At 37.2% G+C, this 25305-nt stretch overlaps 1 protein-coding gene across 3 annotated transcripts in view; it reads left to right on the top strand.

The window, feature by feature from the left end:
• RELN (reelin) overlaps positions 1 to 25305 on the top strand; it is a 508320-nt gene that overhangs the window by 210819 nt on the left and 272196 nt on the right. For all 3 annotated transcript variants that reach the window (XM_003896435.5, XM_017957037.3, XM_003896436.5), the window contains exons 5-6: positions 14565 to 14597; positions 18107 to 18185. In XM_003896435.5, coding sequence (XP_003896484.1) covers positions 14565 to 14597; positions 18107 to 18185 — 112 coding nt within the window. The remainder of the gene's footprint in view (positions 1 to 14564; positions 14598 to 18106; positions 18186 to 25305) is intronic.

The following is a 25305-nucleotide window of genomic DNA, read 5'->3' on the forward strand; positions in this document are numbered from 1 at the left end:
CATTATTTGTATTATAAAGAAATAGCACACATTTCCTCCAAAAAAGTGTACATATGGGGTTAGACTTAGGAAGGAGGAGGGACGAGTCTGCGTGGCAAGGGGAATAAATCGCTTCTCAAGAATCGAAGGAAAATTCTGAATTATAACTCCAATGTCTCCTCCTATATGATCCACCTGACTCCCTTAACATGCTCTGTTTCTGTTGTGTCATAATTATTTGTTTAAACACTCATTTCCCCCAACTGAGAGCTTTTTGAGGGCAGGAACCATGATTTAACTTTTTGGTTTTTTTAACGTTTAATCATGCTTGGCGTGAAACATAGACTCAATAAATGTTTGCTGAATGATCAACTTAAACATTTTACAATTGAAAAATCACTGTCCTTACTGAAAAATCTTTAACCCTGAATGTTTGCTATGGACCATGATGAGGCAGTGTGGCTGCTACTAGCAATGTTGCTCACACTGATGTCTGGTTGTAAAATACATGTACCAGCATATTAAAAATTATTGAAAATTGTTCATGGATTTTCATGTAAGCTGTAAGGAGTCCCCTTAATGTTCTTGGAACATAGAACAGGTTTAGAGATTTTTAAAATATATCTCTGAGGTTCCAAGTAATCGTAAACACATCCCCATCTGAGTTCTGCTGTCATGTCATGGTGCAGACAAGGAGCTAGAGTTTTCCCATCTTTAGTCTGGAGTGCAGGGTTGGCTGGGCTGTATACCCTCAGTTATTTTGAAAGTAAAAGATGCTTAGGTTAATTCACTAGCTATAAAACAAAAAGAACTGAAATTATTCAATATTTAGTACTAAACAAAAATTACTTAATGCTTACCATGTGCCAGACTCTGTTCTAGGCTAGGTCTTGGAATATGCCAAAAAACAGAGCAAAGATCTCTGCTGCCATGAAGCCTACATTGCAGTGAAGAGGAGACAGACAGTAAATATGAGACATAAGAAATGACTAAATGTGGTACCATGTTAGAAGGTGGCAGGTGTTGTAGGGGGTAGTAGACCACTAAAATATAGCAGGTAAAGAGCGTACAGTTGGGTGGAGGGGGAAGAGGCTGATTGCAATTTGGCAGGTAAGGCAGGTAGACTCACTGAGAAGGAAACATTAGAGCAAAGATCAAGAAGGGGATAAACGAGTTAGCCCAGTGACTATCTGGGGAATTGTCTGAAATGTCAGTAAGTGATTTTAAAGATAAACATCGTGGTGTTTTTTGAAGTACTGTTAGAGGTGACCAAAACAAAGAATAGAGACAGTATCAGAATAGACTAAAAACTTGAAAGGAACTAGGAGAAATCAGTTTTTTTGCAGAAATTATTGCTGAACTACCTAAAAAGAGCTGCAGACCTAATACGTCTCTCTCTGAGCCACATGAGTACTATTGAAAATGTTAATGTGAGTGTGGTATATATAGACTTAGGATGAGGACTAGTATTTGAATTTATGCTGTGATCATGTACCTATAGGTTCCTTATCTGTGGATTAGTGATGTAGCCAAGCAAGTTAACTTGACAAAATATACAGTGCTCATGAGTGGCAGGCCTAGAATTCCAGTCTCTGGACTCACAGCCCAATGTTGGTTTGATTATACCAAGTAGATTCTTAAAGTTAAAAAAAAATTAAACATTAAAAACCCTCAGGAACCACAGCCCTAATAAACAAGATTATTGCTACTGCCTAAATTCCCCGAAAACCTTGGAAAGAACACATATACTCTTTGGTGCCCTAAATCTACACAGTTAAGGAAAAAGGGATGTGAGTGCATCAGCATTACTGCCACTGGTCCAGCAGCATGCACACATCACATTGAAGATGGAGCAGGGAAAATAATCGTGTGTGTGTATATTCATTGGCCTGTGGGCTTCTTGGCATACCCTCTTCAAACACACACATTGATTATTTAGCAAGACCAGATGGCAGGCTTAGTGGCCTGACAGCAGTCATGCCCTGTAGTGCCCCCAAAGGGCGCGTGCCATTTATAAACCACCCTGGAATTCTCTGTTGTTGTGTTGATGGAAGTGGCTATAACTAAAGGCAAACGTTTTATGTCAGGAGGAAAGAGGTCAGGCTTACAGCTGGCGCAGAAAACCTTGACTGCTTTTTCTGCCAGCTTAGCAGTTTTTCAGCTGTTCATCACTCTCAGAACAGTGAGTGGTAGAAAGTGTGGCTATGCTCTCTAAGGGCCCTTGGATCATGGTGGTAGGCAGCATATATGCTTCATCCCAAATGCAAACTCTTTGCAATTTTTAAATCATTCGTATTAAGGATTGGTGAAAGTTTAAACTGTGAGATGGAGAGGGGAAGAGGAGAGTTTAACAAGCAAGTCCATCAAGTGAATGGGGTGTTTAACCTCCTTTGATATTTTTTAGCATTTTAAGTATAACTTTATACCCAAATACTGTAAAAATTGTGGATCAGATCTACCAAAATCTTCTTTTGGCTATCCTTGGTTATTCAACGGTTTATATTACTAAATATCTTTCCAGTACCCTGAAATGCAAAGTCTTTATTAATTCAGACTTGTTTCTCTCTCATTGTTAGAACTGGGTTTTAACATATCTACTTTAATTGCTGAAAAGAAAAATAAATACTGATGTATTTCACTTGAATGTGGCCAGTGTAAGCATTTGCTAGTCAAAGACATCTGTGCTCCCCTTGGCTATTTTGTAGCTTCTATTTCATTTTAGTGGTTACAGCTCCTGTTCATGACATCCCTAGGCTTTGTGACTTATAAACAAAGAGAACTGAATTAACAGGATCAGGGAAGACCATCCAGGACCCCCCGATCTTGCTTCAAGGTCTTACAAACTACCCAACAAAGCGAGAAACTAAAGCCCTCCTGGGGCTATGGCAGGCAGAAAGTATCCCTAAGTGATCTGAAGACAAGCATATTAAGGGGAATGACAAAGAGCTGATTCACATGACCATAGTAAAATTTCTTGCTAGTGACTCTGGGGGTGGGTCTGATTATTCTTTTGATTTCCTAAAGAATGGTGTTTTGGACTGGTGCTGTTTATCCCAAGGTGATTGAACATAGATTTAAACAGCCTTCTTTTCTGTTCTGAGGGCTATATACATTCCCACTTGACAGCTTTATCTAGTCCAAAGTCAAAATTCCTAGATTTATGCCCAAGAAGAATTTGGCATTGAGTTATTTTGGGTGCCCATGGAAGAATTCTTTCTACACATGCTGCTGTATAACCTGCTTGATTCCTCCATATTTTGAAGGACAAAGACCAAATCTGGACCTATACAATCACCTGGGGAGGGAGAGCAAAGCTGTTACAAACATACATAACTCATAATTTTGTTTGGCTTGTGAAATATTATTTCATCCAATTTATTAATCCACATTATTTTTAATGTACATGTGAAAATTCAGTTGTTTCATGTAAAAATAAATATAGATTTTTTATAATCAAGTTTTTAAGAGTTGGAGTTCATTGGTATTAATATATATTGTGCTGTATCCCCAGTGGGCATATGTGAAACACTGTACCAGACCCCAGGGGAGGTGTGTGGCAACATAAGGCAGTCTCCCATCCCATTGCTAAGAAGCTTATAGTACAGATTTACTAATGCAAACCCGGAAGAGAAGGACCAAAACACATTTGCAGAAAAACATAAACTTAATGGAATGGTGTTCCTCTCATCTCCTTTGAGGCCTTGCTCCAATAATTGTGCTTTCTCTTTCTCATAGCTTCAGTGTCTTCCTCTTCAGTGGCCACCTCCTCCTCTGTGCTTAAATTTGCTGAAGCCACCGCTACTTTCACAAGTATTTCATCCTGAATTTCCAGTACCCCCGGCTGTGTTTCCTTCTTACACTCCAGCTTCTTGAAAGAGCAGTGGTGTCGCCAGGCTTTCCTCCTAACCCTGCCGTCTGGCCTCTACTGCCAGCACTCCCTGGAAACCATCATCCTCAAGGTCACCAATAACCTACTAGGGTGCCAACTAATCCAGAGGACTCGGATCCTCACCCTACCTGACTTCTCTTTTCTTTCTCAGTTTCCATAATGAGTTGTTCTTCTTCCCACATCATACATTCTGGGGTTGGGCTTCTTTTTGCAATTTTTTTTTTTTTTTTTTTTTTTGAGAGGATTCCCACTCTGTCGCCAGGCTGGAGTGCAGTGATGCGATCTCGGCTCACTGCAAACTCCGCCTCCCAGGTTCAAGCAATTTTCCTGCCTCAGCCTCCCGGGTAGTTGGGACTACAGGTGCCCGCCTCCGCACCCGGCAGATTTTTAGTAGAGATGGGGTTTCACCGTGTTGGCCAGGATGGTCTCAATCTCTTGACCTTGTGATCCACTCGCCTCAGCCTCCCAAAGTGCTGGGATTACAGGCCTGAGCCACCATGCTCGGCCTTCTTTTTGTGCTTTTATATTGTCCCTGTTGAACTTACTCACACCTATAATTTTCATCTCCCTAACTCTCCACTTGCTTGATGCTTATACAAAGAGTCAAGAAGGTAAAATGATTGGGAGCATAAAATTTGCAGTCACCTGCATACTCTTGAGTTAGAATTTCTGCTCTGGCACTTTCTAGCCATGTAATCTTTGAGTCTCAATTCTCTCATCTGTAGAAAAGAGAAAGGGATAGTATCAACTTTTTTGACCACTTCATACCATTCCTAAGAAGTGGTATAATATTCTGTGCCCAGAAGGAACACCATAAGATTGTGAGGATTATATCGTGATGAAGTGCATAGCATAGTGGCTAGCACATACTCTGTAGATACTAGCTCCCACTACTATTACTGGACACTACATTTGGGTGTCATTTAGGTACCGTAAACTCAATATATTCTAAACTGAACTTTCCTTCCTCCCAAAACTGTACCCCTCTGTTGCAGTTCTGGTTAGCATCTTCATAATCACCCCAGTTACTAAACAGAGCTCTAGGTAACACATTTCTTTGCCCATTCCTTTTTGTCATCCATGTCTATACCCAGTGTGTCTAAGGCCAATTTACATAATATCTCTTCAACCAACACTTTTCTTTCCATACCTACTGCCATTTTTTTTTTATTCAGGCCTTTCACACATTGATCAAAATGCTCCTGGCCTCAAACCCTATAACTGCCCTCTATTTCCCCCCAGTTTAGCCTGGCTTTCAGGACTTCCCTGATCTGTCCCACCTCTCTCTCTCTCCAACCTCATCTCCACATCCATCACCCTCACCTGACACCAGACTCTCTATTTCAGCTGGAATAAGTACTTCCTTCATCAGAGATGCCATCCTGACCCTATCACTGTGGCTCATGTATGCCAACTCCTTTCCCCAGTGTACCTTCCTCAATACCTCGTCTGCTGTCTAACTGATGAAGCTGTGCTCATCCTTAAAGATCCAGCTCAAGTCTGTCCTCCTATATCATCTTTATTTAGATATTGTACACTCTTTTTCACTGATGAACTTTACTAGGAGTAGCTTAACAAAACTCAGAGTTGGATAGATGGTATTTGAAATGATGTTTGCTTTATTGCTCAGGGTCCTCTATGAGAAACTACAGAAGAAACTTGTGTACAGTCTGTGTACCTGCAATAACTGTCCTTCTCCTGAACAATACATGTTCTTTAAAGTTATGAACTCTTCTGTTTCTGTAACTTTATGGCTTGAGAACCAAATTGAAGTCCTGAGGGGCATGCATCTTGCATACATATCTCAACACGGCATGTATTATTTTTCCACCCTCGTTTGTCATCTTTGATTTCCCCCCCTTTATTGTCTTGTTCAGCTGTCTGCCTTTTTTGTAAACTGCCTTAAGTCTATCTTAGGCAAGACAGATTGTATGTAAAGGAAAGTGAAAAGAAATATGAAGAAAAGTAAAGGAAGAAGATGACATATGTACAAGCAATAAGGAAGAAAAGGAACATAGGAGATGATTAGAATTTTCTAACAACAATGGTTTTAGTAATATTGCTTGCTGATCTTATCAGAATCCATTCAACTAGCATATTTGGAACTGCCATGTATGAGACATTGTGCTCAGCATTGGGAATGCAGAGATATTCAAGATAGAGTCTCTCTACTCACAGGAATTTGCAGTTTGATCAACTCTAATAGCTACTGTCGCCCTTAAGATTATGACTGAGATAAAGAGAAGAAACTTTTCCCCAAAAGGAACCCTTTCCTCACCCATGAGAAATTAACTATTGTAGTTAGAGTATCAATTAAGCTTCTATGTACTTGAGGTACTAAGCAAAGTACTTCGACATGTCGGTGGGTTAAATGACTGGAAGTTTATTTCTTAGTCATACACCAGTTTGAGGATGGGTGGTCTAGGGCTGGCAGAGTGGTTCTGCTGTGCACAGCATGTAGCTTCCATATCTCGGAGCCAAGCTGGCTGCTCCAGCACTCACCACCTCCTACAGCAGGGAAGGGAAAGGGCCAAGGAAGCATGCCCATTCCTTTAGGGCATCACCCAGCCCTGAAAGTGACCTTAGTCACTTCTGCTCACCTCATATGGGCAGAGCTTAATTCCTTTGTCACAGGAAGCTATAGGAGAGGCTGAGAAATAAAGAAGTAAAAGGAGAATAGACATTGGTAAATCTCTAGCAATTTCTGCTGATGTTAGCAACAAGGTTTCTTCCTTCTCCTCCACTTCTTCCTCCTCCTTCCTGTTTTGAGCCTTATGATTTTCTTTTCAACCTCTGAATGTTACTTAAAAGCCATACATTCTCAGGTTTTGGGTCAATTTATACCTGCATTTCTCACATCTGCTCCATCGATGAACTTCATCTCTTCAAGTTCTCAAAGGTCTAGAATTTTTTAAAAAGTTGCTACACAGCAACAATTTTTTAAAAATTAAAATTTGGTCAGGCGTGGTGGCTCATGCCTGTAATCCCAGCACTTTGGGAGGCTGAGGCGGGTGGATTGCTTGAGTTCAGGAGTTCAAGACCAGCCTGGGCAATGTGGTAAGATCTTGTCTCTACCCCCCAAAAAAAAAAATTACTGGTCTTGGTGCTGCATGCCTGTAGTCCCAGCTTCTTGGGAGGCTGAGGCGGGAGGATCGTTTAAGCCCAGGAGGTCGAGATTGCAGTGAGCCAAGATGTGCCACTACACTCTAGCCTGGCCAACAGAGCGAGACACTCTCTCAAAATATAAATAAATATAAATATAAAAATGTACCAACAATTCAAATGATACTGTTTTGCATTCTGATTTTTCACTTAAAACTTTTATTTATATCATAAGCAAATTTTTGAAAAATGTATGGATATCTCCCCAGAAAAGGTGGGGACATGAGCATGGTAAGACAATAAGCCATAATTTTTAATGTTTAAGGCCCCATTATTTACAGCTCCTATTGGAATCTTACCTGAAAGAGCTCTCTATCTCCCAGTTGCAGGTTATAAAGATATATTTTCATTTTGCTCCTATTTCATTTATTTTAGAATATGAAAGATGATAAATTGTTATGAGACACAAGTTGAGGTGGAAAATCAAAGAGAAGGAAGAGAAAAATAATCCCTAATATTGCTGGTTCTGTGTATAATTTAGCTGTCTCTGAATATTAAGTAATCTTTTATACTGATCATAAGTATGTTCCTGAACACAGGGAGAACTGTTTTCACTCTAAATTTATAACATTTTTGGAAGCTTAATTATCATACTTGAAGGTCAAATGGTGCTTTATTGCAATAAAATACAAAAAGTAATAAAGAAATTATTCCTGGGGAGATGAAAGTCTAGGTTCATAGCTCATTAAATGCTAACTTCAGAGCCCATGTCTAATTTGTCATATTTAGCTTTGGAAGTTTAATACATTTGAATTTCAAATTAGGTGAGGAGATACCTGAGGCAAAACTACCTAGGGCCTTTGAATTCTAAAATGATTCAGGAGATATAGTACCCGTAACATAATACCTGTATTTGGAAGAATTGCTTGCCATCTATATATAATGCTTGTCTGACCCAAAGGCTTTTTTTTTTTTTAAGTAATCAATAATATTACCTCAAAGCTCATTTACCACCTCCTCAATTCATTTTTAGGCATCTTTTCGTTTTTCTGCTCCACATATTTACATCTCCATTCTTTGCACTGAGTAATTTGTTCAACAAGTTGGCTGAAATTTATTAGTACTACTATAATTTGGAGTCAGATGATTACTTTAAAATTTCCATTCAAAATAAGTCAGTTGAAAGAAAAAAACACATCTGTCAAGAAAATAACCTTTGGGGGAATTAAACACGACCTCATTCTTTCTAATATGCCTACTTCAGGCTGCTGTGATCTAAGATTCTGGCACGTTCAACTTTTGAAAGAGCATATGCACAGAAATGCTTCTTAAGAAATGAAGCTTTTTTTTTTTTTTTAACTTTTAGCATGTAATTTGTCTCCTGGACAAATGGAATTGATGATGGGAGGAATTTAGGCTTCAATTTAATATTGAGATACCATCTAAGGATCCATGTTTATAATATTTATTTTGAAAGGCCCAATAGTTTAAGCTATTAAAATGTTATTAAGAAAAGTATGACTGTGAGCACCAATAACCAAATGTAGTCACAGAAGCTAATGTGGAGATATTTGCTGCCTGTTTTAGTTTACAGAGATGTTCTAACTTTCATTTCTGTCTGCAAAGCTTAGCTGATGCTAATGCAAGAGAAACTGTCATAAAGATAAGCCACTCATTATAATCTGTGAGATGCGCTAAATAATTGGAGGTAATTTTGGAGACAAAAATACATTTAGTAAATTAAAGTAATGTTCACAAAGTAAGTCTATCTAATGACAAGCAATACATTAGTTGCACTTTAAAATTTAAAAAGTGAGTAAAAAGTGGTTCTTCTCATACTGCGATGAAGGCCAGATTAATTCACACTGAGTGAAAATAGTGAGTTTTTAAAGATAATTTTTCACCTTTCCCAAAGATATTCCTTGGGAAAAGACCTACAACTCTTCTGGCTAGAACTGTCTCCAACACAGAGACATGTTAACATATATGAGCTAAGAGCTTTCCATCATTTATTCAAAAAAGTATCTGCATGCACTTTTTCTGCTTTCATTTTAAGTGAAAAAATAGTAACCTTGTTTAAAGAGACCAAGAAGCATGTTATTGTTTTGAAACTTTTGGTACTGAATTTACTTGCTTTCATGTTAGGCTCAACCAAGCCTTGTGATGTGAATTGCTTATCTTACGAACTGGGTCTTTTCATGGCTGTTCCATGTAATAATCGTTCACGCTCACTATTTTTTGAATAATTATCTTTATCGAATCTGCATTAGTACAGAGTTCTTGTGTTCATTCAAGGCAGTTCCAGTCTCTTTCTTTTGCTAACTTATGGTGATAAATCATTTCAAGAACAGTACAATTGAATTTTTAAAAAAAGAAGTTCTATAAGCAATCTATTTTTTTCAAACTTTGAAGTACCTTCCAAAAACAATGATTGTTTACTTTTATTTTTAGCATGTTTAAGCTTATTAATTTTAAAAATCTATTTTTGTCCTCTTTGCATAGTCTGTGACATCTTAGTAAAATACATATGTAATCTTCAGGTCACTTAATAGTACTCAAGCATCTAGGAAAATGCTTGGCTAAGGAAGGACTTAGAATGTTGCTGAAGCATATCATTGCTGATCTAAATCTTTGTATTTTTCCAAAACATCATCTGGATAGGCCCCACTGGAGAGAGAATTTGGAGGACAAATAACTGTTAAATGGCACTATCACAAACATCAAAAAGAATCTGGAAAAGAAATCATAAGTACACATTTATGAGTGTTTTTGACACTCATAAGAACATTTATTTACTTATCTAGTATGAAAAGATTGTATTATGCTGAAAACTTTAAAGTTTCATTTCTTCTCATTTAACTGCTCTGCTCTCAAGAGAGATTTGACTTATGAAATTAAGTAGATTCTCATTTATCAATACTTTCCTAGTAAAAATTGCTACCAATTTATATTGATAGTTTTAAAGACGTTTAGCTTTTTCAACTAAAAACAAGTCAAAGTAGACTAGGCTTTCATTCTGAATCCCTCGCTGGAAAAAAAGCTTTTAAAAAACCTGGTGATTTTAGTGAGATTCTATTGTAATTCCTCCATTCTGTTGGCTTGCTTTTACTTGTTTTTTAGGCAAAGTAGAACCTTCATTTTAACTTACCTGTGTAACTTTTTATATTTTATCTGTGGTTTTAAGTAAGTTAATTCAGTCTGAGGACATTTGGCTTACTCTTTAAGTTATCATGATATACCTAAAGTCAATTTCCAATTCAGTCCAGTTGCTTGAACTTGATCAAGCTTTACAAAGGATATAGTTTCTGTAATGTTTGTGAATTTCAATGGCATTGTATTTCTGGATAAAGATTACAGAGATTTATGGTTATTCTGAATGAGATTTAAAGTTCATTGAAACACAAATACATTCACATGCAATTTGTAACAGGGAACTCTTAACAGAATTAGATATTCCTAGATTCATCTCAGCTGAACATTCATTCCTAGTTGAGCATCCTACCTTATAGAAAAAATATTCACTTCTGATAAAATGTAGGAATTCAGTTTGATTTATACAAACACTTGATTCCTTATTAAATCATTTATCTTTCTATAAGTTCCTTCCAGCCTCTACGTACAGTTTCATGGGTCTCACCAATGAAACTAAAATAGGACCATATTATGAAGCTTCCCCACAATGATCTCTCTGGGTACAGAACAACTCCAGCCTATCTTCTTCTCTCTTCAATTCAGTGTCCTCTGACAAGTAGCACCATCCCTAGTGCATCTTCCTCTGTGCATACCTTTGGTCGTCTGACCTGATCTTCTTATCACTACCACAGAAATACCTGGAAGAAACTGCGATGTCTTTTACACTTCTGTTAAAGGTGTATTCCATCCTATTCTTTCTCCAAAACCAAAACCTACTTCTTTAAGAACTTTCTGTTGTCTCTCATCCTCAGAAACCAAAACTCCCTAGTTTAAGCCATCTGACAATTTTATGTCATTGCTAGATTTTAATCATGCAATTTTAGATTCAAAGGAACTGAGAAACTGGGCAAGATGCAAGGTGGGGTAGGGCATTCTAGGGTCCTGGGAGAGGCAGAAAATCAGTAACAGACCAATAAATGTTGAGATAAAAACATACGAGCAATCTAGAAAAATTCAGTGATTCAATCTAGAGCTAGTTCAATGGCAGAGGAACAGGAAAGGTAGACTTGGAGATTGCCATTGGGTAAGCACTTGGACAACTGACAAATGAGGACCTGTCTAGCAAGCATGCATTTTGCATTTAATAAAGGAAAGAGTAAAGGCCGTTATGCCAAGTTCACATAATATAAGAACTTAATAATTCACTCATAGTCACTAGTATGAGGCAAGGCAGGTACTATCCAAATGGGAGTATACTAAATAATGTTGAACTATATCATTCTTCCTCAGGCTACTTTAATTTTTCTGTGGTGCATTTACCTCAGTAAATGTGAAAAGATGGTGAACTTCCTACAGGCTTAGAAAATTTGTTTAGACTACATAAAACTAGATTGATATGGTCACTTATTGAGAAATGATTAAAATAAACTTCCAGGCGCAGTACTTTACTAGCTTTTGGCCCATTTTTAAACTACATATGTGTGAATCTTTCTCAAGAAAATTTGTACTTTTCATTAAGTTTTGCATACTAAACATGTTTCTCTTTTTGAGGAAATAATGTTTAGTTATCTCAGAGAGTAGATATTTTTGTTAAAATATATTAAAACAATTCTTCCTAACTAGTGATTTACAACATGATGTAAATTTGTTGAGTTAAATTAAATCCAGGTAAACACTGACTGGGTGTTGAAGCTCCCCAGACCACTTATAATAAAGGACTTTTGGACAATGTTATGTGTCTATTCTGTCATTATTTTAAGGCTTGGATCTTCAATTATTTTCTGAAATATCATAAAATATATTACAACTAAGAAGTAGCTTTCAAATCAATTTGTTATTTATTGAGACACTATTACCAGCTTTGTCTGATGTCTTGGGTGGACATATTTTCTGCTTTTGAGGAGCCTATTTCTTCTTCAGAGCAAAGATAAGTACTTAACACAGAGAACAGTTCAGCATGCTATAACAATAAGCAGTGGATTGTGTTGTTTAAACCAGTGAATTTGAAATCTGACTTTCCAGCAGAATCAGTCAAGGAGGTTTTAAAAAATACAACTTCCGAGCTTCCACCCTCAGAGATTCTGACTCAGTGGGTCTTTCTAAAATGTGATGTAGGTGTTTCAGTGAAAGCTCCCATGTGCCCAAATAATTTAGCAAAGGTAGATGTCCATTTGAATAAACAATTTAAAGTAAAGCGTTTTATAACTTACTCCCTTTATTGGGTTGAGGCCTTAGTCACCAAAGTCATTTAATGTAAAGTAGGCAACAATATTTCTGCAGATATTTTGTTATACATATGTAACCATTGTATTGCATGGTAAATATTTCTAATTAATAATTGTCATAACTTTTCCTATATTTAATTTAACCAAGTTATTTCAAAACCTGTGAAATAATTTGAAGTTCCATATTCTGTAGACAGGTGTTTTTCCTTTCTTCTTAACAGTTTATAACATGAATACAGAGAATCCCTTTTGCAATATAGCTAACATTAGGCATGGTTAACTATCATATTTTAAGAAACAAAACAAAACCCTTTGGTCCTCATCTCCATATAAGATCTCGTTTCTCACCTTTGCAGCTAACCTTCTAGAAGGAGCAGTTTGCACAGTAGTTGAGTCTAGACTCTGAGGCCAAAATCCCTGAGTTCATCTATAGACACTCCTTAGCAAAGTGCCTTACTAGCAGGGTGTTCTTCATCGATATCAGCTTTATTAAGATTATTTTGGCCTCTCCTTCAACTCTCTTAGCTCTTAAAACTCTTTCTTTTTCTTAATTCCTTAATGGAATGCACTTTTACTCAGTCACCTTTGCTAGCTCGTCTTCTGCCACCTGTCCGTTAAATATACATTTGACTCCACATTTCACTTCTTTCTTTTTATTATGTATTTAGAGACAGGGTCTCACTCTCTTGCTTAGGCTGGAGTGTGATGGTGCATTTTTAGCTCACTGCATCCTCAAGCTGCTGGCCTCAGGTGATCCTCCTGCCTCAGCCTCCTGAGTAGCTAGGACTACAGGCTGCACCACCATGCCCAACTAATTTTTCATGTTTTTTTGTAGAGACGAGGTATCTTACTATATTGCCCAGGCTGATCTTGAACTCTTGGCCGCAAGTAATCCTCTTGCCTCAGCCTCCCAAAGTGCTGGGATTATAGGCATTAGCTGCTGCTCTCAGCCTCACTTCTCTCTTTATACCTTATGTTCTCTCTGAGTGACTCGGTCTTCCTTTTGTAACTCCACCTCTCCTACTTGATAATGATTTCCTAATTGATATACAGTGCAAATGTCCCTCCTAGCTGTAGTTCAGCACTGTGTAATAGAAGTATAATGTAAGCCCCATGTGCAATTTTAAATATTCTAGTAGCTACATCTAAAAACCGGAAAGAAATAGATGAAATTAATTTAATAATGTATTTTATTAACAGAATATGTAAAATATTAAACATTTTGATATAATGTGGTCAATTTAAAACTACTAATGAGATATTTTACATTTTTTGTACTAAATCTCCAAAATCTAGTATGTACCTTACACTTATAGCACATCTTAAGCAATATTGGGCTTGTATTAAGAGTTCATAAAATTGACAGCTGAAAAGTAGATCCACATACCCAAGTGTTTCTTACCTACTTAAAGATCTTCCAGTAACTGAATTGAGTATCAAAAAATCATTTTCCTTTAATGTCCAGATCCACCTTTACACATTTTTCATTTTTATTAGAAGAGCTGATTTACCTTTAATGCAAAAACATCAGTTTCAAAACTATATCCAAGTATTATTCTTGTGTCAGCATAGTATTATTAACATGGAATTCACAGAAATATTGCACAAATTGAAAAGCAAGTCTAAAACAATTAACATCAACAAGGCATTCTTCAAATTTTTCTTGTGGGTTTTTGCAGACAATTTAGAAGATACTGGAAATTACAGTTAAAATCTTCTGGAGACACAGTTCACGTTAGGAAATTCGTGTGTAAAACCATTATTAATTTGTATTTTCAAAGTTTCAATTTCAACATAAATTTTCCTCCTTTTCCAGCTAGTTTGCAAATAAACCCTTGTTTTCCTTGAAGCTTCAGATTTGGCTTGTTCATATGCACTGTGATACTAGTGAGAGAATGTATATCATTGTGCCAGGGTTTTGTTATTCATTATTGATTAATTGGCAAGTATTCCTTTTGTTTCAAGAAAATCTTTAATTAGAGTCAACGATTCAGTGAATCTTTGTGAAACTCTTCTCTGATTTAACCAATAAGCGTTGGCACAAAATACAAGATCATTAAACTTATTGTATTCTATTTTTTCAAGAGTTCTAGAAACTCCTAAAAAGATGAAAAAGTCTGTAGCCACTTGATTTGCTTAATGTGACCTAAGTTTTGTAACTGTATTGTGACTGTTTATTACTGGATTTTGCTTTCATTCCTGATCAGTTGTCTTTCTTCTTTCCTCTCTTGATTCAGCTCCAACAGAGGCCACTATGCACCCACATCTAGGTAAGTGTTTAAGACTCTGATGTCATTAACCTTAGTGCCTGATCTATTTGTTTGGCTTTTCTGGCTATGTGAGCAGATGTTACAGAGGTGAGGAAGCTGTCCTTTCTGGTCACTGATCATTCACTGAAATTAGACTTGGATACAGATTATACTTGAATACAGAACCTCCTTGAGGAAATGTTCATGTTGCCCAGCTGGGGGCTCATGCAGGAACTTTCGCACCTGTTAGTACCCTCAGCCCTGAGATCCTATTGAGTGTAAGCTTTTGCATTCTAATGCTGAATTTTCCCCAGAGTCCCTTATAATACTAGATGCCCATCATAAATATTAGAGCATAGAGCTAGTGAGTAAGAAGCCATGAATATGGAAGAATTGAAGTCATTTAGGATTTGAGATCTGTACCAAACGAATGTTAAAAATTAGTCGGTGTAGTGGTATGCACCTGGAGTCCTAGCTACTTTGGGAGCTGACATGGGAGGATCATTTAAACCAGGATTTCAAGGCTGCAGTGAGCTATGATTGAGACACTGTCCTCCAACCTGGGCAGCAGGGCAAGATCCTGTTTCTTTAAAAAAAAAAAATTGAAATGAGACTGTTTAGATAAATACCTCCTTCTTAAAATGGCACATGGATTTTCCATAATGTCATGCTTTTAGTGGTCCACAGTTCTTGAGGCAGGGTGTGTACTAGTTAGGATCACAGATTCTTGAACCAAACTACCTGGGTTTATTTCACTTTTACCACTTGCTAGCTACATAATATTGAGCAAGTTACTTAACCTCTCTGTGCCTCAGTTTTCTTATCTGCAAAGTAGAATTAAGAGTAGTACCTACCTCACAGGGTTGATATAAGGATTAAATGATTTTGTGTTCATAAAGTGTATGGTAAATAGTATAGTGGTGTTTGGAAGTAAATCAATACACAAGCAGGTATCCAGTGAGGCTTACCCATTGCCTTTGTAAATAAAAAAGTCTCTAGAAAGCAAGTGATCTTTAAGCATTAATTTTCTCATTTGTGTCAGTGAAGACTTATTTTAAAAGCAATTTCCTACACTGTAGTATTTAATAAGAATAAAAAGAAATCATCCTAGCTGGTTGCAGCCTTTTCAAATGTCTCTCACTGTGGGACTTTCCAGGTAGGTCAGTTATTTGTCTCTTGGGCTTTTCCTTTCAACCTATAAACCCAATTAATTTATTTTTCCTCTTTGGAAAATCTGCCTTGAGAAGCTCTACTTTTATGTAATGCTACAGCTTGGGGCTCCTCTTACTTGGCAGACAAATGCAAGCGCTTAGAAGCATGCCTTCTGGCAGCCAAGACAGGCTGGTGACCCGCAGTGGCCCAGCCGAGTCTCGCCCAGATTGGGTATCTGAGAGAGCTGTACCCTGTAGGCATCTGAGGCACTGCATCTCATCGCTCAGAGGAATCATTAAATCACTCCATGCACAGAATACATCACAGCATTCTCTCCAGTGTATATCCATATTCTCCCTGTTCTCATGCCTAGGGCTTCGAGTCTGAGCATCCAGTCCTCTCAGTACATGCTGATTCACTGGTTTCCATGACTTCATTATGTGCTTGCCTGCTGGCATACCTGGTATAAAGGAGGCAAGGACTGCCATGGGTTGGGGATGTCACCAAAGAGAATGTGAAAATATGATTCCTGATATTGGGAAGTGATTTTAATTACCCAATGAGTTCAGAGAATTACATTTGAGTGAGCCTAAAAAAACATAAAGTATCACCTTTAAAAGAAAAAGTTATGAGAGATTTTTGTTAATCAGATAATATTATTTTAATTTTTCCAAAAGATAGTCTGTTAGCTACTTCAAACAAAATTGTCAAGACCCAAAGAAGTTATAGTAGCTGAAACAAACTTCCTAAGCAAACCATGAATCAGATGAGAGCATTGTTAAAGTACTAAATTAATTTTTACAACATGAATAGAAATAATTATCATTTCTCACACAACCTTTAAAATGAGCACACTTACATTGTAACCAGCCATGAAAGTGATTTTACTTATTCATTATCTATTCAGCGAAAATATGAACTCTACAGTTGATGAAAATATCGTGCTTGACATGCCTGAAGTTCTTCTAGAACTTAAAAATAGATATTCAATATATCTCAAATGTGTAGTGATAATATATTTAAAACCATGTATGGCTTCCTGGCATTCCTCCTGACTTCTACATTGATTTTATTTAGGAATTTTACTTATTCATATAGATAAATTCTCTTTTGCAGTTCTGAAAGAGAAAAAAAGTTAACAAATTTAAAAACTTTGAATAAAAGATGAGTGAATATAAGGAAGGAGAGAAAGCAAGCCAGGGCAAGAAGGATGGGGGAAAGGGAAGAAAAAATGGATCAGTAGATTACAACAATTTTAGCTGACAATGAATAGCCAGAATGTTCTATCCAATTCCATGCTTTAAAGTGAGTTAGACACTGACACTGTCTGGGCAATCTCTTGGAAGCCATGGATGAGTATATGTTGAAATATGGGTATATTAGTTCATTCTCATGCTGCTAATAAAGACATACCCAAGACTGGGTAATTTAAAAGGAAAGAGGTTTAATTGACTCACAATTCAGCATGGCTGGGAAGGCCTTAGGAAACTTACAATTATGGCAGAAGGGGAAGCAAACACGTCCTTCTTCACATGGTGGCAGCAAGAAGTGCCGAGCAAAAGAGGGAAATGTCCCTTATAAAACCATCAAATCTCAGCCAGGCACGGTGGCGCAAGCCTGTAACCCCAGCACTTTGGGAGGCCGAGGCGAGTGGATCACCTGAGGTCAGGAGTTCAAGACCCAGCCTGACCAACATGGCAAAACCCCGTCAGTACTAAAAGTATAAAAATTAGCCAGGCGTGGTAGTGGACACCTGTAATCCCAGCTACTCTGGAGGCTGAAACAGGAGAATTGCTTGAACCCAGGAGGCGAAGGTTGCGGTGAGCTGAGATCGAGATCGTGCCACTGCACTCCAGCCTGGGCAACAGAGCGAGACTCTGACTCAAAACAAAAACAAAAACCATCAAATCTTGTGAGAACTCACTCTCACGAGGACAGCATGAGAGTAACTGCCCCCATGATTCTGTTACTTCCCACCAGGTCCTTTCTACGATACATGGGGATTATGGGAACTACAATTCTAGATGAAATTTGGGTAGGGACACAGCCAAGCCATATTGATGGAAAACAAGTCCCGTATAGCCTCTCCTTGTAGGTTGGTGCTGAATTTGGCCTTCCTGCCTCCCCTGCCTAGTGACAGCTTCATAGGTTTCCTTTTGGGGTCTTTGGTTTTCCCAACTTCTAGGTGTCTAAACTGCAGAGCTGTTTATCCTTGTCCCTTAGTAGTTTGAGGGACAAAGCAAATATAATCAACTGCTCATTTAAAATTTAGTTTTAAAATACATTATTCTTCATAAATACAGCGTATTGACACTTGTGTTTAGCTAAATATACTGTTGTAGTATATTTCTTTCCTAAATACTTCCTTTTTCTTGTAGCTGAAATACATAGTGACAGCATTATCCTGCGAGATGACTTTGACTCCTACCACCAACTGCAATTAAATCCAAATATATGGTAAGTTACAGAAACATTCCTCACTTTGGTTTGCTTAATGCAACAAATGATGCTGACTGCTCCCTTAAGGAGCAGTTACTTAAAATTAAATTGATCTTTAGTGCTAAGGTATCAGTGAGACTTGTTAAGCTATAGAACTGGGCTTAATGTAGACTGCATATAATGTCTATTATTTGACTTCTCTAAGAACTGAATCCAGGAGCTCCTCAAAGCCATGGGTGTGGTTAGATTTTTTTTTCAGTTTTGCAATATCCTTACATAGAAAATATTATGCTATTATATGTCTAATAATTTCATTTATGCCTAGCAAAGAAGAGAAATGGTTTACCTGAAATGACAAACGATTTGAGTCATACTTCCAAATAATTTCTAAATTATTAGGTCAACTCATTATGTATACTCCAGTCTCTCCTTCGAAAGCTGTTTAAGTATAACTCTGTGGGATTTTTGAGGGCAAATAAATAATGAACCAAAACTTACTCATTAAAAACTTGTCTAATACATAAATGGATGCCTGAATTTGTTGGCAATTTGTTACATTTTTGCTGACTTTGAAGAAATAGATCTATTGACCCAGAGTTACAATGAAAATCAGTCTGCATCATTTGGAACAATATCTGAATTTGGATTTTCTGTTATACTAAATGCTTTTTGTTTGGACAGAAGAGTTCAAGATAAATTAGAAACTCTAGTGTAAACTAAGTTCAAGCAATATAATAAGGCTAAAAAGAAAATAATCATTTCATCCTCGAATGTCAGCATATGATATTCATTTCTGTCTTATTTTCACTTTTTAACAAATATTTAGCAATAATCATTTTATTTTTATAGTAATTAATAAGAGGTATGATTCTCTCAAGTAATGAACGGTTTAGTAGAGAAGACACTAAGACCACATCTTTAAAAAGCTTGTAGTACAGGATAGAAATCCTTAAATGTGACCGAGGGGAGCAGACAACATACTAGAGGAATTCCAAAGGAAGGAGAGATGACTCTGGTGGGAGTTTGTTGGAGAAAGTTGCCTTTGACCTGAGAGTTGAAGATGACATATAGGTAGAGTGTTGAGGCTTCAATATTACACAAGAAACTTTTCTTTCTTTTCTAGAAAGAAATATAGATCTAGATAGTATAAATATAGAAAAAAATGTTATCAGGCTAGCCAGAAAGTCTAGTCATAAAGTCTTATAATTTATATGCCACTTAAAGAAACAGTTTGTCAATAGAACTCTGCTTCCCTAAATATAAATTTTCTTAAAGTAAATTGAAAATCTTTATTAATAAGCCAAAAAATAAAAAACCTTTCTAAGTACCACTTTACCCAGAAAAAGTTTTTTACTTCTGACATTTAGCTTTTTTATGTTCCATTAATATAGATGTTATCATATGATTTTTTTCTTTCAGGGCAAATGCATTTGCGTCAAGCTAACTGATTTTCTTCAGTGAGTTTTCTTGACAAATACAAAATGTGACTGTTATGTGGTGAAAATTCTGTTGTTTTTTAAATCAATAACGTGTGATTGATTTTTCTTCACCCATTTTCATGACTGATCTGATAGATGCTTTCTTGACCAAAGTTATGGATTTTATGTCTCTTTTACTTAAGCTATGGTTTTTCCTACCTTTTTTAGAAAAAAGTTTTTTCCTACTTTTTAAAACAATTCTTTTTTATCTTTAAAAGCTGAGTCCTTCTGCATTTTATCAGATATGCTTCGGAGTAATTTTACTTTATCCCTTATTGCCCACAGTCTCCTTCATTTAGCCTCTTTAAGATAAAAAAAAAAAAAATGTGAGAGTAGGGACCGGTGAAACTGTCATTATTTGAGAGATGACTGTTCTGTTAAACAAAAGGCAGCAGAGGCCCTGATATCAGACTACCCTGGCTTGACTCTTGACCACGCCGCTTGCCAAATGAATACCTTGAGAAAAGCAAAAAGCTGCTTCACCTCTGAGCTCTATTTCTGTGCAGTAAAAGTAGGCAAATACCGTGCTTGCAGCATTGTGTTAACGTTTCAGTATGAAGAGGTCTAGTGTATTGTAGGTGCTCAATACACGTCAGTTTCCTCTCTCCCTTCCTCTCTTTCCCTCCTTCCCTGTCGTTCCTTCCCTTTCTCTCTCTTTCTTCTCTTCCTCTCCCTTTCCCTTTCCTCCCTCTTCTCTTTCTCTCTCCTACTTTTACTTCTGCTCACCCTCCTTTTCTTCCCTCTTCCCTCCCATCCTCCTTTTCTTTCTCTTGTGATGTATTTGTACATTGGACTGTTTGTTTCTTCTAAGCCCAGACATGATGAGAACATTGTTATTATTAAAATAATTTTAAGCTAATTTATTTAACTGAGTCCCCAAGTCTTCCTTTCCCTGCATTTTCATAAAAAACAAATGCCAAATGAAATATATTTATATTATAAAATCTATGGAATATAAACAGATCAAAATAGCATTACAGCAGAATCATAAAGGAGGGAAAAATACAGTGTTAGATGTATTGAACCCCTTAGAAGCCAATGTAAACGCCCTAAAGTCAGAAACAAGCATCTAGTAAAATCAGACATCCCCATGAAATATTTCCAATAAACTAACAAAGCCCTACTTTGTTTTGGAACCTGATAGGCAGTTTTAACTCTCCCAGAGCTTCTGTTTTCTTGCTACGTGTTTTGTCACATGAGTTTTGTCCCTTATAACATTGTCTTTGATTCTCTTTACCCCAGAAAAGAATCAGAAACCCAGTGGAGCTTTGTAACAGTGTGGAAAATAGAATCCTTGTGGCCAACACGGTCCCTATGCCACTGCCACACACCACCAGATAGAAGCAAAGTGCCTGGGTATGCTGCATTTAGCCAAATTCCCATAATCAATACACCACTGAATAATTTCCCTCAAAAGAAAAACTGTGCTACTTATAAGAACATATTTCTCCCATGGGATTCTCAAAGCTTTATATGAATTGTTTGCTCTGTACTTTTTATTGTTAAGCAAAAGAGAAATTAAGAAACTAGTTATGTCTGTACAATCTTAGAGAGGTAGGTCAGTTTAAAAGTTAAAACGCTCACAATGTATTCACTTCCATTAACTTTACCTAATGAATTCAACTTTTAATTCTATTTCACATAACTCTTTAATATTCAAGTTTATCTCATGTACTGTACATAAAAAATGAAGAACATAAAGTGATATTATTATGAATGAAGGTAACAGGTAAGTTACTCTTCCAAGTTTTTTATGGCAGGTGGAATAGAAATGAGAAACTTTTATGTCAGCTCAATATTGAATGTACTATCTGTTCAGTTTGAATATTTGAAATTGTTTTAAAATTTAAAAATTTATGTGGTTAAAAGTTCAAATAATCCAAAAATATAAGCAGTAAAAATAAGCCTCCTTCCCACACTAGACCTATATTCTTTCTCCATGGTCAACAACTTGGGTAATAGTTTCTGTGAGTCCTTCTGGAAGTTGTTTATGCTTATACAAGTGTAGCAGTTATGAATTCTGTCCAGAAACTTGAGTATCAGAGAAATAAAACTTTCTTTATTCTTCCATAACCCAACCTAATTTCTTTATATTCTCCTCCTCCTGCCATGTTGGTGGAGACTTAATTTCAGTCAACTCTGGCTTGTCATCTTCTATTTCTTTTTTTTTTTTTTGGTTTTTGAGCCTAATGTCAGGTGTCTTATTAGTGCAAAGGCAGAAGATAGAATGAGGATGCACTTCTGGTCCCCAGCCATCTATCCGTTCCTGCAGATATCCACTGAATCTTGAGTTACCTCATCTAGTCTGGTGACTAGTCCACACAGCCCGGCTTTGTCCCTGTCCTCACCACTGTTACCAAGCAGTGGTTCTGTTTTGAGCCCAACCTGAGGGCATGGAGACTGCTCTGCTGTTCCCAGTCCTGGGCCATGGGCATCTTTTCTGTGCTGTACTCTGGTGTGCAATTGTGCAACTCTGGTCCTTCTGCCTCCCTCAGATGCAGAGCATACATTTCTTCTACTCTTTGCCTCCTAGATCTCTCTGGGGCTCTGCTAGGGAAGTGGCCCTGCACATCCCCACTCCCCCAGTGGCTTCTGATTGACTTGTTTGAATGAGAGATGAGAAGTAAAGTTTTAAGGGAAGAGAGTAACAAAATCCCTTCATGTGAATATAATGGCAGCTCAGTCTTGATGAGAATGAAGCTTCCACGCTTTACCCTGAACCACAAGCAGCTATACCTCTGGAGCTCAACACAAATTGCATCAATTCCAATGTGCCATTGAACCCAAGAGGGTGAGGGAGAGCACAAATGAATGAATACCACTTTACCAGTGCTGTTAGCACGTGTGTTCAATTCAATAGTGCCTTTGTCATACAGCAACAACCCTCCAAAACCTCCCCCAACAAAATGGGAAGAAAAACCTCATATAACTAGATTCAGGAGAATGTAAGGGACCACAAATACATTTTATTTTATTAACACTTTACTTATGCAGCTACTATTGAACATCGACTACATATACATAGATTCTTTTATGAATTAAATTATTGCATTGTAATATAAACACTGCCAGTATTTTATGTGAATGGGGAAAATCTTGATTTTTTGAAAAATAAATATACCTAAGAGCCAAAAACTAGAACCATCCCAGATGTTCATCAGCTGGAGGATGGATACACAGTGATATGTCCACACAATTGAATACTATTAACATTCAGCAATAAAAAGGAATGAATTATTGACAGTTGCAACGACATGGATGAATCTCAAAAATTTTATGTTGAATGAAGAAATGCCATGCCAGGTGCAATGGCTCACGCCTGTAATCCCAGCACTTTAGGAGGCTGAGGCGGGTGGATCACGAGGTCAAGAGATCGAGACCGTCCTGGCCAATGTGGTGAAACCCCGTCTCTATTAAAAATACAAAAATTAGCTGGGCATAGTGGCGTGCACCTGTAGTGCTACTCGGGAGGCTAAGGCAGGAGAATCACTTGAACCCAGAAGGTGGAGGTTGCAGTGAGCCGAGATCACGCCACTACACTCCAGCCTGGTGACAGAGACTCTGTCTCAAAAAAAAAAAAAAAAAAGGAAGGAAGGAGAGATGCCAGACCCAAGAGTTCTATGAAATCCAGATTAGGCAAAATTAACATGATAGAAATAAGATCAGTAGTTGTTTCAGGGTCAGAGAGTTGACTGGGAAAGGGCATGAGGCACCTCTCTGGGGTGATGATTATGTTGTATATCGTGAGGGGATGTGGATTACATAGACGGATGCATTTTCAGAACTTGAGATCTGTGTATAGCACTGTGTGTAAATTTTCCTCAGTAAAAATTTCAATAGTAAGAAGAAAGGCAATGGAAAAAAAAGTAAGACATAGGAGATATTTCTGATTCATAACTTGAGACAGAGAAAGAGAGACTGCAAAGGAACTAAAACATGAATGGATTCTAGTTTTCTCAAGAAGTGTTTTACCCTCTAAGCAATTACAAAGTCGGAGAGGATCTGTATTTTACTTAAGTTATCCCTTTAATGCTTATTTTCTGAAGATCACAGAAGGCATCCAGACTCTAATATCACCAGGCTCTGATGTTCTAGTGGAAAATGTAGAACTATTAAAAAACACAGTGATAAATGGCAACTAGATGACAACAGATGTTTCCCCTCCAGCACAATGATAGAACAATAATAATAGCAGAGATGCCCTATTCAACAGAGATCAGGGAAGAACAGGAGTTACTCCTCAGAAATAGCATCTTAGATACTGGGTTGTAATGCCAACAGAGATGTGAAACATCAAGAAAGTCACGAATAAAGTTGTTTCAGATCCTGTGGTACAAGAAGACCTCCATCAGTTGGATGATGATACAGAAAGGCCCACAATTTACAACAAAGGAAGCTAACGCCATGGTTGGCATTGCATTGGATTGCTAGAATCAAGAAAAGACTAGAACATTTCCATTTTCATATATAAATGACAATATTACAGGACCAGGGAAATAGCAATCATAGACTGTGCCACATCTGGTATTCTCTTGAAAATAGCAATTTTTTGGAGCAATTAATATGAAATCAGGAAGAAGACTGGTGATTTGGCTTACTAACATTCCTTTGAGAAAAATAATTGTCTGAACAACGAGTATAAAAATACTGAGATTTCAAGATGATGGGTGAATTATTCTAACTGGAGCTTTATTTAATAATAGCTTAGCCCGTAAACGAAAATAAGTCAAGCAAGCAGTAAAGCCACTTTATAGTTCATTAGTATCTTGGACAACCCCTGTGCCATAAATAGTAAAAAACAAAGAGGACTCCTCCATTTAGTAGCCAAGTGTGAGAACTCCAATGTAAGTGGAGTTTCTAGGTAATCAGAAAGAAGTAAGACTGATGAACAAACAAGGGAGAAATAAATTGGATAATAAAAGTATCTCCACTGTGCTCGGTATCCAACATGCCCATGGGCAGTGAGCCGGAAAGACAGTGCTGGTGAAAGGGAGCATAAACCTTTCATTTTCTCAAGAGCAAGTGGCTACAGGAAATGGTGAATAGATGAAAAAAAGTCAAACACAATAAATATTTTCTCTGATGACATACCCTTGCCAGAACCTCTAGTGTATCCGTGCATTTTCAGGTTATGGAATTATAATTTAATATTTGGAGTTTAATGGTTCACTATTTTGATCATGTGTGAATCTCTGCTTTTTCTCTAACCTGCTCTCTCTTGATTTGTTCACCGCTTTCTACTCTCTTACTTTTTCTTCTCTTTTGTTAATAACCTTTTTCTCTTATTACAAAACTCTCCTCTAACTTTCCTCACTAGCTTCCTCCCCCTCATTTCCCTCTTTTTCTATCATGATGTAATTGCTCCAGGGAAAAGTTTCATCTACAATAGAAAGGTTAACCAGGGGGTGTCCAACTAATAAAATAAGGTGTGAATCTAGAGGTTTATTACTTCCTTGTTTAATTTCTGGTTTAGGTGACAAAAATAAGAGCTCACTCAAAGGAATTAAATGTCAAGTACATTTGAAACAAGTAAGAAAATATTTCTTCAAGCAGCATGTAGTGCGATTTACCATAGTAGGAGGCCAGAATATTGTGTGCAGTAGTAAGATTTTAGAGGTGTTATTTTTAACCTAAATAACGTTTGTCATTCGCACCTGTTA

This window comes from Papio anubis, chromosome 4, assembly GCF_008728515.1.
Source record: "Papio anubis isolate 15944 chromosome 4, Panubis1.0, whole genome shotgun sequence".
Lineage (NCBI taxonomy): Eukaryota > Metazoa > Chordata > Mammalia > Primates > Cercopithecidae > Papio > Papio anubis.